General features: G+C 35.4%; 1 protein-coding gene across 5 annotated transcripts in view; it reads right to left on the reverse strand.

Annotated features, from left to right (window-relative positions):
- The window catches only part of Pde11 (Phosphodiesterase 11), a 492,115-nt gene that overhangs the window by 17,766 nt on the left and 460,831 nt on the right, over positions 1 to 13,518 (reverse strand). For all 5 annotated transcript variants that reach the window (XR_014443817.1, XM_083141571.1, XM_083141574.1 and 2 more), the window contains 2 exons: positions 6,146 to 6,313; positions 5,006 to 5,115 (listed from right to left, as the gene is read on the reverse strand). Coding sequence is in view for 4 of the 5 variants with exons in the window: in XM_083141571.1 (XP_082997697.1) it covers positions 5,006 to 5,115; positions 6,146 to 6,313 (278 nt within the window). In the remaining variant the exon portion in view is untranslated. The remainder of the gene's footprint in view (positions 1 to 5,005; positions 5,116 to 6,145; positions 6,314 to 13,518) is intronic.

Raw genomic sequence — 13,518 nt, forward strand, 5'->3', positions numbered from 1 at the left:
TATTTTGGTTTCTGGTGTATTTATTCAGATTTGTTGAATAAATTGTTATTTGTAGTCCACTTTATGTACAGATAGGCTAATTGGGACTGGACCTACAATTTCAAGTGAGATCTGAACCTATGTACAATGTGCCTCCACCGGGTATCGAGCCCGAGACCTCTTGATTACAAGGTGATGATGTTACCACTACACCTTCAGGGAGGCCTTCAACACATGATGTCTTTTCACACTTAAAGAAATTCATAAGTAACTCAGCAGTTATCAAATTCCCTGCACTTTCTATTATTAAATTATGATTTTAATATAGTTATATCCATTCTCCTATATCAACTTCATTCTCTATGGCTGTGTCTCCCACATGTGCTTTATGCAGAGTTTTTAAGATACTCCTTCCACCTGTCAGTCTTTTCTTCATTCACAGTATTATGTTAAAAAAGGTAAAAAAAAAGGTAAAGTGCTCCCCTGTGCATAGCACCACGCCATGAAGGCGTATGGGGGGTGTGGGGGTAACGCCCCACACTTTCTTGATCCGGTCGTGAGTGGGGGTGATGTGATCAGCATCACGCCCCTGACCGCCTTTACCCCCCAGGGTTTCCCCCAGGTACCCATGTTATTCGACGCTGGGTGGGCGCCGGGGCCGCTTCCACCGTTAGAAAAGTTCCCGGATTTGAACCGGCCGGGGATTGAACCCGGGACCTTGAGCATGGTAGTCAGACGCGTTACCGACTGAGCCACCGCGGCCATGTTACCCCAAAAATCTCTCAAAGCTATGCTGGACCTACATCCTACACTAGCAAAGTTATAATTTTTCTTGTATGTACGCATTGCTTGCATTGTAGAATTATTTATCTTGTAGTCTACACAGATACACAGTTATAACAATGGTTACATTTTTTTAAAATAAAAAAGAATCAGTTATACAATGGATGTTGTCAATGTTACATTGTTGTAATATACCAACTTATACCAACTTAACTGAAAACAAGCAGTCTTCTTTATTTTTATTTCAGATAAAAATTTTGATCACTTTATTTTTTATTTAAAAATTATGAATCCCAAATATCATCAGGCAATTCAAAATCATCATTGCTTGCACAGAGTTTCTTGATGTTATCTGTTACATTAAATTTTAAAGATGGTGGCTTACTCCACTTGTGAAAGAGAAAACTCCATACTGTTTTTATGCTTGTAATAACCTTAGACTACAAGAGAAATAATACTAGTAAAGTTGTTTACAAAAATTCCCCTCCTTTCAAAAAACTGCTATGAATGACATTCCCAATTTTGAAAAATTTCATCTGTTCAGAATTCCTTCCAAAGTAATGAACTGAATCTCTCTGTGCCTTGCTTTCACTCTTGTCAATATCGGGTGGGCTGAAAAGTTCGTAGGCTGACTCATAGATGGCGTTACTAGAATTAAATCCATGTGATTTTTACTTAGTACTAACCTTCAAAAGATACGTGTATAAATTTCACAGCTGCCGGATAATTAGTTCGTGAGATATAGCATTGTGAGTGAAGCAGCTTTTGTTATTGTGAAAAAATGGATAAAAAAGAATTTCGTGTGTTAATAAAGCATTGCTTTTTGGCGAAAAAAAAATACTGTTGAAGCCAAGGCTTGGCTTGATAAACATTATTCGGTGCACGCAGTGGACGCCCCAAAGAGGCTGTTACCGACGAAAACATCAAAAAAGTTCACAAAATAATTTTAAATGATCGTAAAGTGAAGTTGATCGAGATAGCTGAGACTTTAAAAATATCAAAGGAACGTGTTGGACATATTGTGCATGAATATTTGAACATGCGAAAGCTGTGTGCAAAATGGGTGCCGCGCGTGCTCACAATCGATCAAAAGCAACAACGTTTTGATGATTCGGAGCAATGTTTAGCGATATTCAACCGTAATAAACACGAATTTTTCCATCGATATATTACAATGGATGAAACATGGCTCCATAACTACACTCCAGAGTCCAATCGACAGTCAGCCGAGTGGACTGCACGTGATGAACCGAATCCAAAGCGTGGAAAGACGCAACAGTCGGCTGGCAAGGTTATGGCATCAGTATTCTGGGATGCGCATGGTATTATATTCATCGATTACCTCAAAAAGGGCCAGAACATCAACAGCGATTATTACATAGCATTGTTGGAGCGTTTAAAGGATGAAATCACGAAAAAAACGGCCCCATTTGAAGAAGAAAAAAGTGCTGTTTCATCAAGACAATGCACCGTGTCACTAATCAATGAAAACGATGGCAAAATTATATGAATTAGACTACGAATTGCTTCCCCATCCACCATATTCTCCAGATCTGGCCCCCAGTGACTTTTTCCTGTTTGCAGACCTTAAAAGAATGCTCGCTGGAAAGAAATTTAGCACTGATGAAGAGGTAATCGCCGAAACTGAGGCCTATTTTGAGGCTAAAGAGAAATCGTTCTATAAAAATGGCATCGAAAAATTGTATGTACGCTATAATCGTTGTATCGCCCTCGAAGGCAACTATATTGAATAATAAAATCGAATTTTGTCAAAAAAATATTTTTTACTATGTTAGCCTACGAACTTTTCAGCCCAACTGTTATATTGTGGTAGAAAAGTGGCACAAAAGTCGCACGAGTTTAACGTTTTAAACGAGTTATGGTAACTGGTTGTCCCATAAGTGCTTCCGTGCATTTCGTGAGTTTCATTATGCTGTCCCAAAAGTCAAATTCAGTGCGTTTTATGCAAGAACGAGATTCACCAAACGCACGGGCCAGGAGGCTAGTTTGTTCCATGAGAATCATCTGCTGCTTCCAGACAACGTGCGTGCTGATGGATTCAAACTGCACTAGTTTGGAAAATGTATTATAATTTTAACAGATAGCAATATGAAGCAACATGCACAAGATGAATGTGTCTATAATCGTTCTTAGAATGTGATTAAAATGAGTAACAGTGTCCACAGCAGAGTTTATTTTTGCCATAAGGACATTCCTTCCACTGGACGCCATGTGGAAACTTTCTCTAAACAAAACGCTGTGCCTGCGCTTTCGCCTAGAGTGTCCCGTAAGTCTGTAAAATAACTGGTTTCACCAGATTCACAAGCCCAGTTATTTTCGTTGAATGTGTTCGTTTCGTTAAGACTTTCGGAACACACCCCTTAATATTTAGAGAACAAAGGTTCACTTGAATGATCTAGAAGGAAATCTTTTAAAAAAAGTGTAGTTTTCGAATTTGGTATATTAAAGCATTTTTTTTAAAGGAGAGGAAGTTTCGAAAATGACTTTGCTGGCACGCCTTCACAACCTCGCTTTAGCATTCATTCAAATTATAGATCAAATTTGTGATAACAGACATATTCATATCAACAGAAAATTACTTCTTCTTGCTTTATGTCCCTCTTCTGTCTCTCCAGGCTAGTTACAATGATAAGGATGGATAACTAGGGATGGGCAGATATGAAATTTTGATCGATATTGATAAAGTACTGACATAAAATTTACCGATACTGATAACCAATCTTCTACCAATCTGATATAAAATTCCAAATGGTCCTTGAAGAACCTGAATAGTTCATTGACCTCCTTAATAAGTGTTTCTTCAGTGCAAAAAAGCTGCATATTTAGACATTTCCTTTTTTAAAAAGTAGGACATTGAGATTATCTATAAAAATTACAACAAAATGGCAGAAATTCTACACTAAATTGAGACATTTATAGATGTATCGGATCAGTAAAATAATCGGCAATTTTACTGAAAAACCGATATGCCTATATTGGCTGAAACTGATAGAGCACCGATTAATCTGCCCCATCCCTATGAATAACTATTTAAATGAAATTGATGAAGGAACAATGGCAACTAACACCAGCTTTAAAATGACAGTCTTTTGTTCACAAATGTTCCCTGGACCATAAAGATCTCAAGTGATGAAACTCCTCTTTTTTGTGGAAATTGAGTTACATCAGGTGCGGATCCACGGGGAGGGCAATAGGGGCGATTGCTTCTCCCGACTGCCAGGCTTTTGGATGTATTATTATCCATAAAATTTATGAAGACTCAAATGTTCTGTGCCGGCCCCCGGGGCAGAGTGGTAAGCACATCGTGCTACGACACCAAGGGTCCTGGGTTTGAATCCCGGCCTGGGCAAGGATGTTTGTGAGTGTCCATTCATCAATTTCATCATATCATCCCTCATCCCCATCTTCTGAAATTAGCCAAAAGTGGCACATAGCAAATCAATCAATCAAATGTTCTGTATTTTATCATAAAGTTTAACAAGCTAGAGAACATTTTTTAGAGTTTGATTTAAGCCCACTTTATGCTCATCATAGACTAATTGCAACTGGACCTATACCGTTTAAATTGGGACCCGACCACTGTGCAATATGCCTCAAAAGAAGACACCTCCAGTGAATAGGTTTTCAATTTATTTGTTCATTCACTTTATTGCTTATATATCATGGTTCATTTTGATGTGGAAAAGAATTATGAAAACGACAGACAATAATAACTACCTATTCCAGCTTTGGACTTATATTTTTGCAAAACATGGAAATCTGTTTGGTTCCTGTTCACAGTAGTATAATGTTCATATAAAACAGCGTAAATGTAGGTTAGAATTGATTCTCGGTGAGATGAGGCACCCGACCGAAATTCACCCCTCCCAAATAACATCTGGACCCACCACTGAGTTACATATACTATAACTTAGAACTGTGAAGAATCAGAATTTCAGTGTTAGAAGTATCTCATAGTCTTGCTCATAGAGGCACCATGGTTATGCTCCAGCAGCTGAACATAATACTAAGTTACTTAAATGTGCCTTTTTCTCAAGACTGTCTTGAATGAGTTATGCCAGTTGTTCTCTGAATACCCAGATTCACAGGTCAGTATGTATTACCCTTTTCCAAATACAATTTTCAAAATTATTGGAGGGGTTCTATTTTAATTGATTAATGAATTTGCAAAGGTAATTTCTATTGTAGATTACTATAAGAAAAAGAGAATAAAAAGACTTACTTGATTTGGAATGAATTGTTTGTACCTCTGTGGTCCAGATCATGACATAAGCATGCAATGAGAAGCGCTAAGCACTCAATTTCTCCATATATTTTCCACCACTGCGTTGACTGCAGAAGGAAAAAAATAAAATACAATAAATATTGCATATTTGTGTAACAAGTAGGAAATTACACTTCAGAACAAAGGAACAAATAAAACTAAAATTATCATTACACTAGCTTCTTGATATACCTGGAATTTATCTTATTGAAAAAAATGAGCAAAAATTGTACCTCGTCTAGGATCAAACACGCAACACTTGCATTCTGTGCCAGCTCACCATACATGTTTTTTTTTGGGGGGGGGGGGGCTCATGCCTGAATTTTTTGCTGACATTTCTACATAGTACATCTCCTGTGTATGCCAAACTATATCATAATATGTAAGTTGTGAAAATTTTGTTGAAGCCAAACATAGGCTTCATAGGCAAGTTGTTAAAATAGTGTCATGGAAAGAATTCCTAAAAAGTTCATTGTCATAAATTACTATTCTATATTGTGACACTTTTGTTCACTAAAACTACATTAAACACCCACTGTAATTAAAAGAGTGACATATTTAACAATATAATTACACAAGTGAAAAAACGTTCAAAAATTTTATAAATTTACTTGTCCAGAACACAAAATAATGGTCGAGTTACAAGGATATAATACTTCAAAAGGGACAATAATGTAATTGATTGATATGTATCATATTAGCAAAATGAGTAAAGCAAGGTATGCTTTATAGAAAAAAATAATATATACAAAGTATAAACCACATTGCTGTATCATGCCTCTTTCTATTACACTTCATTAGCAAACAAAAATTATAATGCATTTTCCACAAAGAAAAGACAAAATATTTAACATGTTTTTGCAACACATGATTGCTATATTAAAATACTAAGACAAGGACATAAATAATTTCAATGGTACTAAACTATTTTCTTCTACAGTGTAAAGTTCTATTATCTTTGTATTTAGTATAAAACCTGCAAATGAATCACAACCCATAAATTCCAGTTGCATGCATGTTCATCTATAATGTAGTGTTTATTTTTTTTTTAATATAATCTTTTCTTAAACACACTGCACAATATCTTGATATACATACCGTTATGATAGAAAACATCATTTGTGCAACATTAAATGCATGCCTCCAATTGTGATATGTGACATTTCTGTAGTTTTTCTTTACACTCAACAACCATCGACACAGGACTTCATAGTCAATGTGGAAACGCTCTATGAAGTCGAGATCTAGGAACATTCGTATACAAGCCTGCAATGAACAAAAGTAGTAAATTAATATGTATATGTAATAATTACCTACACAGCGAACTTATCTACAATGAACACCAATAAAAAATTAAAAAATCCATTATTGAAAAGTGTGTGATATTTGGAAATAAACTTATGATGTTATAGAAACTCAATTTGCACAACAAAATGTTTTATGTATTTAAAGCATTTAATTTCTTCCAAGTTTAATCAACAAAATTTATCAGGCATGTAAATTTTCCATATTCATTTCCAATGTATGTACAATTTTGCAAAGTATCTCTAAGTTTCTGTTTCTCCTTAACATTGATAATATCAAGTTTTACATTCAAGGTTATTTTTTGTAAATCTACCATCATAACGCATTTGGGGGCTTCCCCAATGGCACAATCAAGAGGAGGCACATGGAGGCCAGTGGAGGCACATAGTGGTTTGGATCCAATTTTAAACTGTACGTTCAGTCCCGATTCCCCATACTGTGCATAAAGTGGACTTAAACACCATAATGCATGTGCCACACACCTTACAAGATAAAAGAAGTATGCACTTTTAAAACAATGAAGTTCAATAATTAAGTACTCTTCAAGCATGAAAAATACGTAAATTCATGTATCTGCTTTAGTTTAGTTTAGTTTAGTTTATTTGCGTCCAAGGACTACCGGTGTGTACAAATTACAGTACATGGTAATATAGGACATGTCAATACTTACATTACAATACAGGTACATTAATAGATTTTACAAATACAAAATATATAGCCAAAAATTGTAAAAAATTGGGTCTTACTCTGCTATTATATCAAAATCGCAAAAAAATATAACATGAGAAGATATACTAATTACCCACTTTCATTTGACATTTAATTTTACAAGAATAATATGTGAGTATACTACATTATGTACATTTGTCTTATGTAAAAGCCGCTTCCATGTATTCAGCTATAGAATAAAAAACATGCTTCAGAAGCATTCATTTTATCTTGTGCTTGAATATCATCAAGTTTGGTTCTTTCCTCACATCTTGTGGTAGTTTATTGTAGAGATCTATGGAAGAATTTAGGGGGCCTTTCTTACATAAGTTAAGGCGGCAGTGTTTTATGTGAAGTTTGTCTTTATTTCTTGTGTTTAGGCCATGTATTTCCTCATTTGTGGCAAAGTTGGAAATATTTTGCTTAACATAAATTAAGCATTCATAAATGTATATGCAGGGGAGAGTTAACACATTAAGTTTACGGAAAAGAGTTCTACATGAATAAGTTTTCTTTACTCCAGCTATGATTCTTGTAGCTCTTTTTTGAAGCATAAAAAGGACATTGGAGTGGCCCTTGTTACCCCAAACCATAATACCGTATCTTAGTAAAGCATCAAAGTTTGCCATATAAAGGCACTTTACAGTTTGGGTGCTTGAGATGTCTACCATTTCTCGAAGGGCATAGCACACACTACTTAATTTTGATTGTAGCGTGTTTATGTGTTCTGTATAGCTAAGGTGTTCATCCAGAATGATACCCAGAAATTTTGAATTTTTGTTAGGCTCTAGTTGTGTATTCCCAGATATTAGATTGAGGCTTATTTGGTTTCTGGTTTGGATTGTAGAAAATGTAATGTAATTTGTTTTTTTGCTGTTGAGGAGTAGATTATTATTTAAAAACCAGTCATCTAATTTGTTTAATACGTTATTAGCCTTAGATTGTAGAGCATCTTTGGAAGTGTCTGTTACTATAATATTTGTATCATCAGCATATAATATTGCATTTGCCTCAGGTATAACATTTGGTAAATCATTTATGTACATAAGAAACAAAAGAGGGCCAAGAATACTTCCCTGAGGCACCCCACATGTTACACTTTTCATGGTGGAGTGTTGATGTGTTGCGTATCCTTTTGCTGTGGTGTGAGCGATTTCTACAATTTGCTTTCTATTGGTAAGATAAGATTGAAACCACTTTTGTGGTAGTCCACGAATACCAAGTTTTTGAAGTTTCCACAGCAATATCTCGTGATTTACAGAATCGAAAGCTTTTGATAGGTCACAAAAGACTCCTACCGTGTGATTACAATTATTCAGAGATTGTGTGACACATTCTACTAAGTCTGCTAACGCTGTTTTCGTGCTTCGTTCGGACCTAAAACCATGCTGCGACAAGCTTAAGATTGAGTGTTTACTACAGAAATTTTCTACTCTCATCATTACTGCATGTTCAATAATTTTTGAGAAGACTGAGAGTTGGGAAATGGGCCTGTAATTTGATAAATCCTTTGGGTCATTTTTCTTCAGTAATGGTTTAACAACAGCTATTTTTAGCCTGTCTGGGAAAATACCCTGTTCAATGGAATTGTTTATTATATGTAGTAATGGTTGACATAGGGAACTATAACATTTCTTAATTAGGAAGTCTGGTATTTCATCAATGCCGGAAGATCGTTTGTTTTTTATACGCCTGAAGATTATCTTTAATTCCTGTTCAGTAATGGGGGAAATGAACAAGGATTTGTCATTCACTGTTATGTGTGTAGAACATTCTTCTGGAGCAGCCATAAACCCATTCCTTCTATTTGGAACTGCATTTACAAAATACTCATTGAAAGCATTCGCAATATTAGGGGGATGTTGGACTTCTTTTCCATTAATGCATATCACCATATTATTACCTAAAGATTGGTGTTTTGTTGATGCATTTCTTATAATTTCCCACATTGTTTTACATTTATTGTTTGAATTATTGATTTTACGGTCATTATGATTAATTTTTGATTGGTGGAGTACATTTTTATATATTTGCTTATACCTCTTGTAATATTTCAGAAAAGATGGATTGGGATTCACCTTACTTTCAGAATGAAGCATTTTTAGTTTTCTACTTGAGATTCTGATTCCGTTTGTGACCCATGGTTTACACTCGGTGGATATGTTTACTTGTTTAGGTGGAAAACATTCATTGTGTAACAAGATAATTTTGTTCAGAAAGAGATTAAATTTTTCGTTTGTGGAAGGTAAGTTATAAATATCTTCCCAATTTTCGCTGTTTAGTTTTCCAATAAACATGAGTATAGAACCTTCATCATATTTACGTTTCTGCATTTTTAGTGGCTTTCTATGATATTCAGTAGCTTCTCTTTTACATGTGAGACATAAAAATTGTGCTTCATGGTCGGAGAAGTGGACTGATATGTTTTCACATTGAAACTCTTTGGAGTGTACACTTATTAACATGTGGTCTATGAGGGAGAGTGTCTCTTTCGTTATGCGCGTGGGTGTAGTTACAATTTGCTTTAGGCCAAAAGTGTTTATTGTGGCTTCAAAGTGCAGTTTCCGTCCTGTATTTTTTAGAAAATCAATGTTTAGGTCCCCGCATACCAAAATTTCACATGTATAACTTTTTAATTCATCTAACAATATTGACAGATTTTTTATGAATATTGTATAGTCTGCATCAGGCGTTCTGTAGCAACATACTATTATTAAATTATATTGTGCAAGACGTACAGCACTAACTTCAAAATGTTTTTCTATAGGTCTCACAGTTTTGGGGACAATTTGTTTGGCAATTATATCATTTTTTGTAAATATGCCTGTTCCCCCTCGTTTTATTAGAGACCTTGATGAGAAACTAGCTAGGTGGAAATTTGGAATTTGAAGGTAAGTAATTTCATCTTTGGACAGCCAGTGCTCAGTAACACACAGTACATGTGCATCTAAACATTCATCGGTTAGGAGCATTTCTAAATCTAACACTTTGCCTGTAATACCTTGAATGTTTAGATGCACAATATTGCATTGTATAACTCTCTTTTTCATTTGAGAGAAACTATTGGGTGTAAGACCTTGTTCCTTAGGTTTAACATTTACAATATTTGTTGCATTTTTACATTTTACAATAAAAAATCATCTTTAAATTTGCCCGGAACACTCCTTATTCTATCGGATGTTCGTGCAGATGGTTCTTTTTGTTTTACATTAACTCTTTTATCATTTTCCACTTCCTTGTCTTTTTCATCTTTTCTCACTTCACTGTAATCTTCATTTTCTTCACTACCATTTTTATCACTTACCATTTGACTGCATTTTTCACCATTCATCACAAGACAGACTTTTCCGCTATTTACCACATCACTATATTTCTTTCGATTTACCACTTCACTTCCCTGATTATTTATGGGATGCCATTTCAGTTCAATAGGATTGCACTTTCTTCTTTGGTTTATAATGCATTCAGTTATCACCGTACCTATTGCTTTTGACACCTTTTCTTTTCCAGATCGGTTCAGATGCATGCCGTGATTTGTGAAATTGTTTCTCTCTAGTCTGCTTACATCAACAATATCGACATTACTAAAGTTTTTGCACAGGTGTCTGATATTCTTGTTTGTCTCTTTTATGGCCACATTAACACAAGATTCCGGTATGAGATCGTATCTCGTTGGTATATTAACTATGATCACTTTAGAGTTTCTTATTTCAGGTAGTTTCTTTTCCAATGTATATATCACATCGTGACCCTCATTGCATGCTACATTGTTTGAACCTGCCATTAGCACTACGCAGCTACTGATTTCTTTGTTTTGAGGTTTTAGGCTACTTACAATGTGCCCAATTTTTGCACCTGGCTTGACAAAACCTAACACTGAAACATCGCCTAGCTGACTCTTCACTTTTTCTGCCATTCCTCTGCCATGACTATCAGCATAGATGATCACTTCTGGTTGACTAACACTCAATTTTTTTATTTTCGAGATGTTTGTGGTTGTGTTTTTTGACTTCACATTTCTTCTGTACGTTCTTGAATTAGTTTCTGGGTGTATTTCTTCAGTCTGGAAATCTTGTAGTGTAGAAAATCTGTTTTTACTCTCGAAATTTATGCTATCGATGTGATGTTTTTTCTTTGTTGATTTCCTAACCACTTGAGTCCATGAGGATGTAGAATTTGTTATTTCCTTTGCCTTTTCAATAGCTTCTAGTCTGTTTTTCAGGGCTTCATTTTCATTTTTTAACTCCTTTATATCACTCTGCAGTAGATTCACTACCTGTAAAAGATTCGGGAGTTCCTCATTTTCAACACTTTTTTCTCCGTTTTCACATTGCGGACAGAACCATTCACTGTTTTGGTCGATTTCTTCATCGGCATTCAAGTTGCCGCACTTAAAGTGTAACCATTCGTCACACATGTCGCAAAGAATTCAATTTTTTACAGATCTTTTACACTTTGCACATTTATCATCATATTTTGTCTTCAATTTGAGAGGAGCTGATAAAAGTACGTCTTCACTCATTGGCGCCATCTTATATGTGTCACCAAATCATTGCATCGTCTACACCGAAAATACATTATGATTGATTGATTGAATTTACTTCACATTTCTGCCACTTTTGGCTAATCACCAAGATGAGGATGAGTGCTGATGTGATGAAATTGATAAAGGGACACTCACAAAGAACACCCATTCACAGGCCTGGATTCAAACCCATGACCCCTGGCATTGTAGTGTGCTGTAATAACCACTCCAACCATGGGCATCGCTAGAAAGTTTTGCAGGGGGGTCAGGCAAATGATAAAAGCTGAATAGTAGAAAAATAATAAGTATTATTACCATGGTTATAAATGTTATTATATAATAATAAAAAAATATTATAAACAAAAATAAATTTTATTCAAAATAATAATAATTATTAATTATTATTATTATGTATATGGGGAGACTTGATCCACCAAATGAGTGAATACCAGCACAACTATTTACCATTATTTCTTTTGCATTTTATGCAGTTAGTATCTGAAATGCATTTTGATATTAACTTCTTGCACGTCTCGTTCAAGAAAAGGCTTTAATTGTAAGGGGATTTTTTTTAATTAAGTTTGTTGTGTGACCTCTCACCTACAACTGTAATTATTAGAATTTTGAAAACTGTGGAACCATTTGTTCTTTGGATGAAATTGTAGAATATAACTTTGTTCCTGTTTTTTTACACTCAATGTTTTCGAACCAATGCATTTTTACTTTGATTATTCTGTTCGAATACTAACTAAATGAACTTTATTTCTGTTCTTAACAATTACAGTAACAAACTTTAGGCTTTCTTGTATCTTTAAATGAACGATGTCAATTTCCATGGGGGGGAGCCCCCCCCCCTCCCGATGCCCATGACTCCAACATGGAGAGAAAATACATTTTGCCCATTATCACAACACTGTTCTCAGAATTTCAAGAAATCACAATTGTTGTTTGTGATGGTTGTCTGCTGTTTGGAAGTTTTAAATTAGAAGTTTTCATTTTCTGCATCCATTATTGAGAATGTCTGTTGTTAAGAAGTAAACAGCCAACCTCCGTGGTGGAGTGGTTATTACCATGGTAGGGGTCCCAGCTTTGAATCCCAGCCTGGGCAGGGGTGTTCTTTGTGTGTCCTTTCATCATTTTCATCACTCATCCCCATTAGTGAAGTAGAATAAGTGAAATTAATCAAGAATGTGCGTTGTTTAGAGGTGTGTCTGAAACTGCTAATCAGTTATGGCTTACGGATCAGTTTCAGCTGTTTCCATGTAGGATGGGTTTGAGTTTTTGTTTTCAAGTCCACTTTATGCACAGATAGGCTAATTGGGACTGGACCAACAGTTTAAAGTGAGATCCGAACCACTATGTGCCTCCACCAGATATAAAACCCGGGACCCCTTGATTACAAGATGATGACTAGGGAGTGTAAGTTGATGACCTAAAAAATATAGGTATATGACCTATAGAATGTCCTAAAAAATGGGAAAAATGACGTAAAAATGCAAAAAATGACCATTAAATTTGTTTGTTTCAGGTTAAACATTTAAATGAAAAGGAAATTAAACAAAATGCAATCTCCTTATCTGATCTTAAATTTGAGTTTGCCCCAGATGGACAAATGGTGGTTTCCCCAGACACAACAAAGACTGTCACCAGTTCAGCATTTCTATTGCTCGTAAATTGCAATCCTGCGAGATATATATTTCACGTTGGTGAATAGACTCAAGAATATTACCAAAATGAAAGAAGTGACAAAATATGACGAAACACGTTGAAATACTGTCTGGCTGCCTTAGCCGAGACCATGGACGGAAGTGTGCATGCGCCAACTGGGCGTGTTCATTGGCAAAATAGGGGTGATGGCACTTTGATCAGGAAGCGGGTTCCGTAAAAATGGTCTGCTGTGGAAACAACAATGAAGATTTAAACGTAGTAACAT

Source organism: Lepisma saccharinum, chromosome 20, assembly GCF_977018435.1.
Source record: "Lepisma saccharinum chromosome 20, izLepSacc3.1, whole genome shotgun sequence".
In the NCBI taxonomy this organism is placed as follows: domain Eukaryota; kingdom Metazoa; phylum Arthropoda; class Insecta; order Zygentoma; family Lepismatidae; genus Lepisma; species Lepisma saccharinum.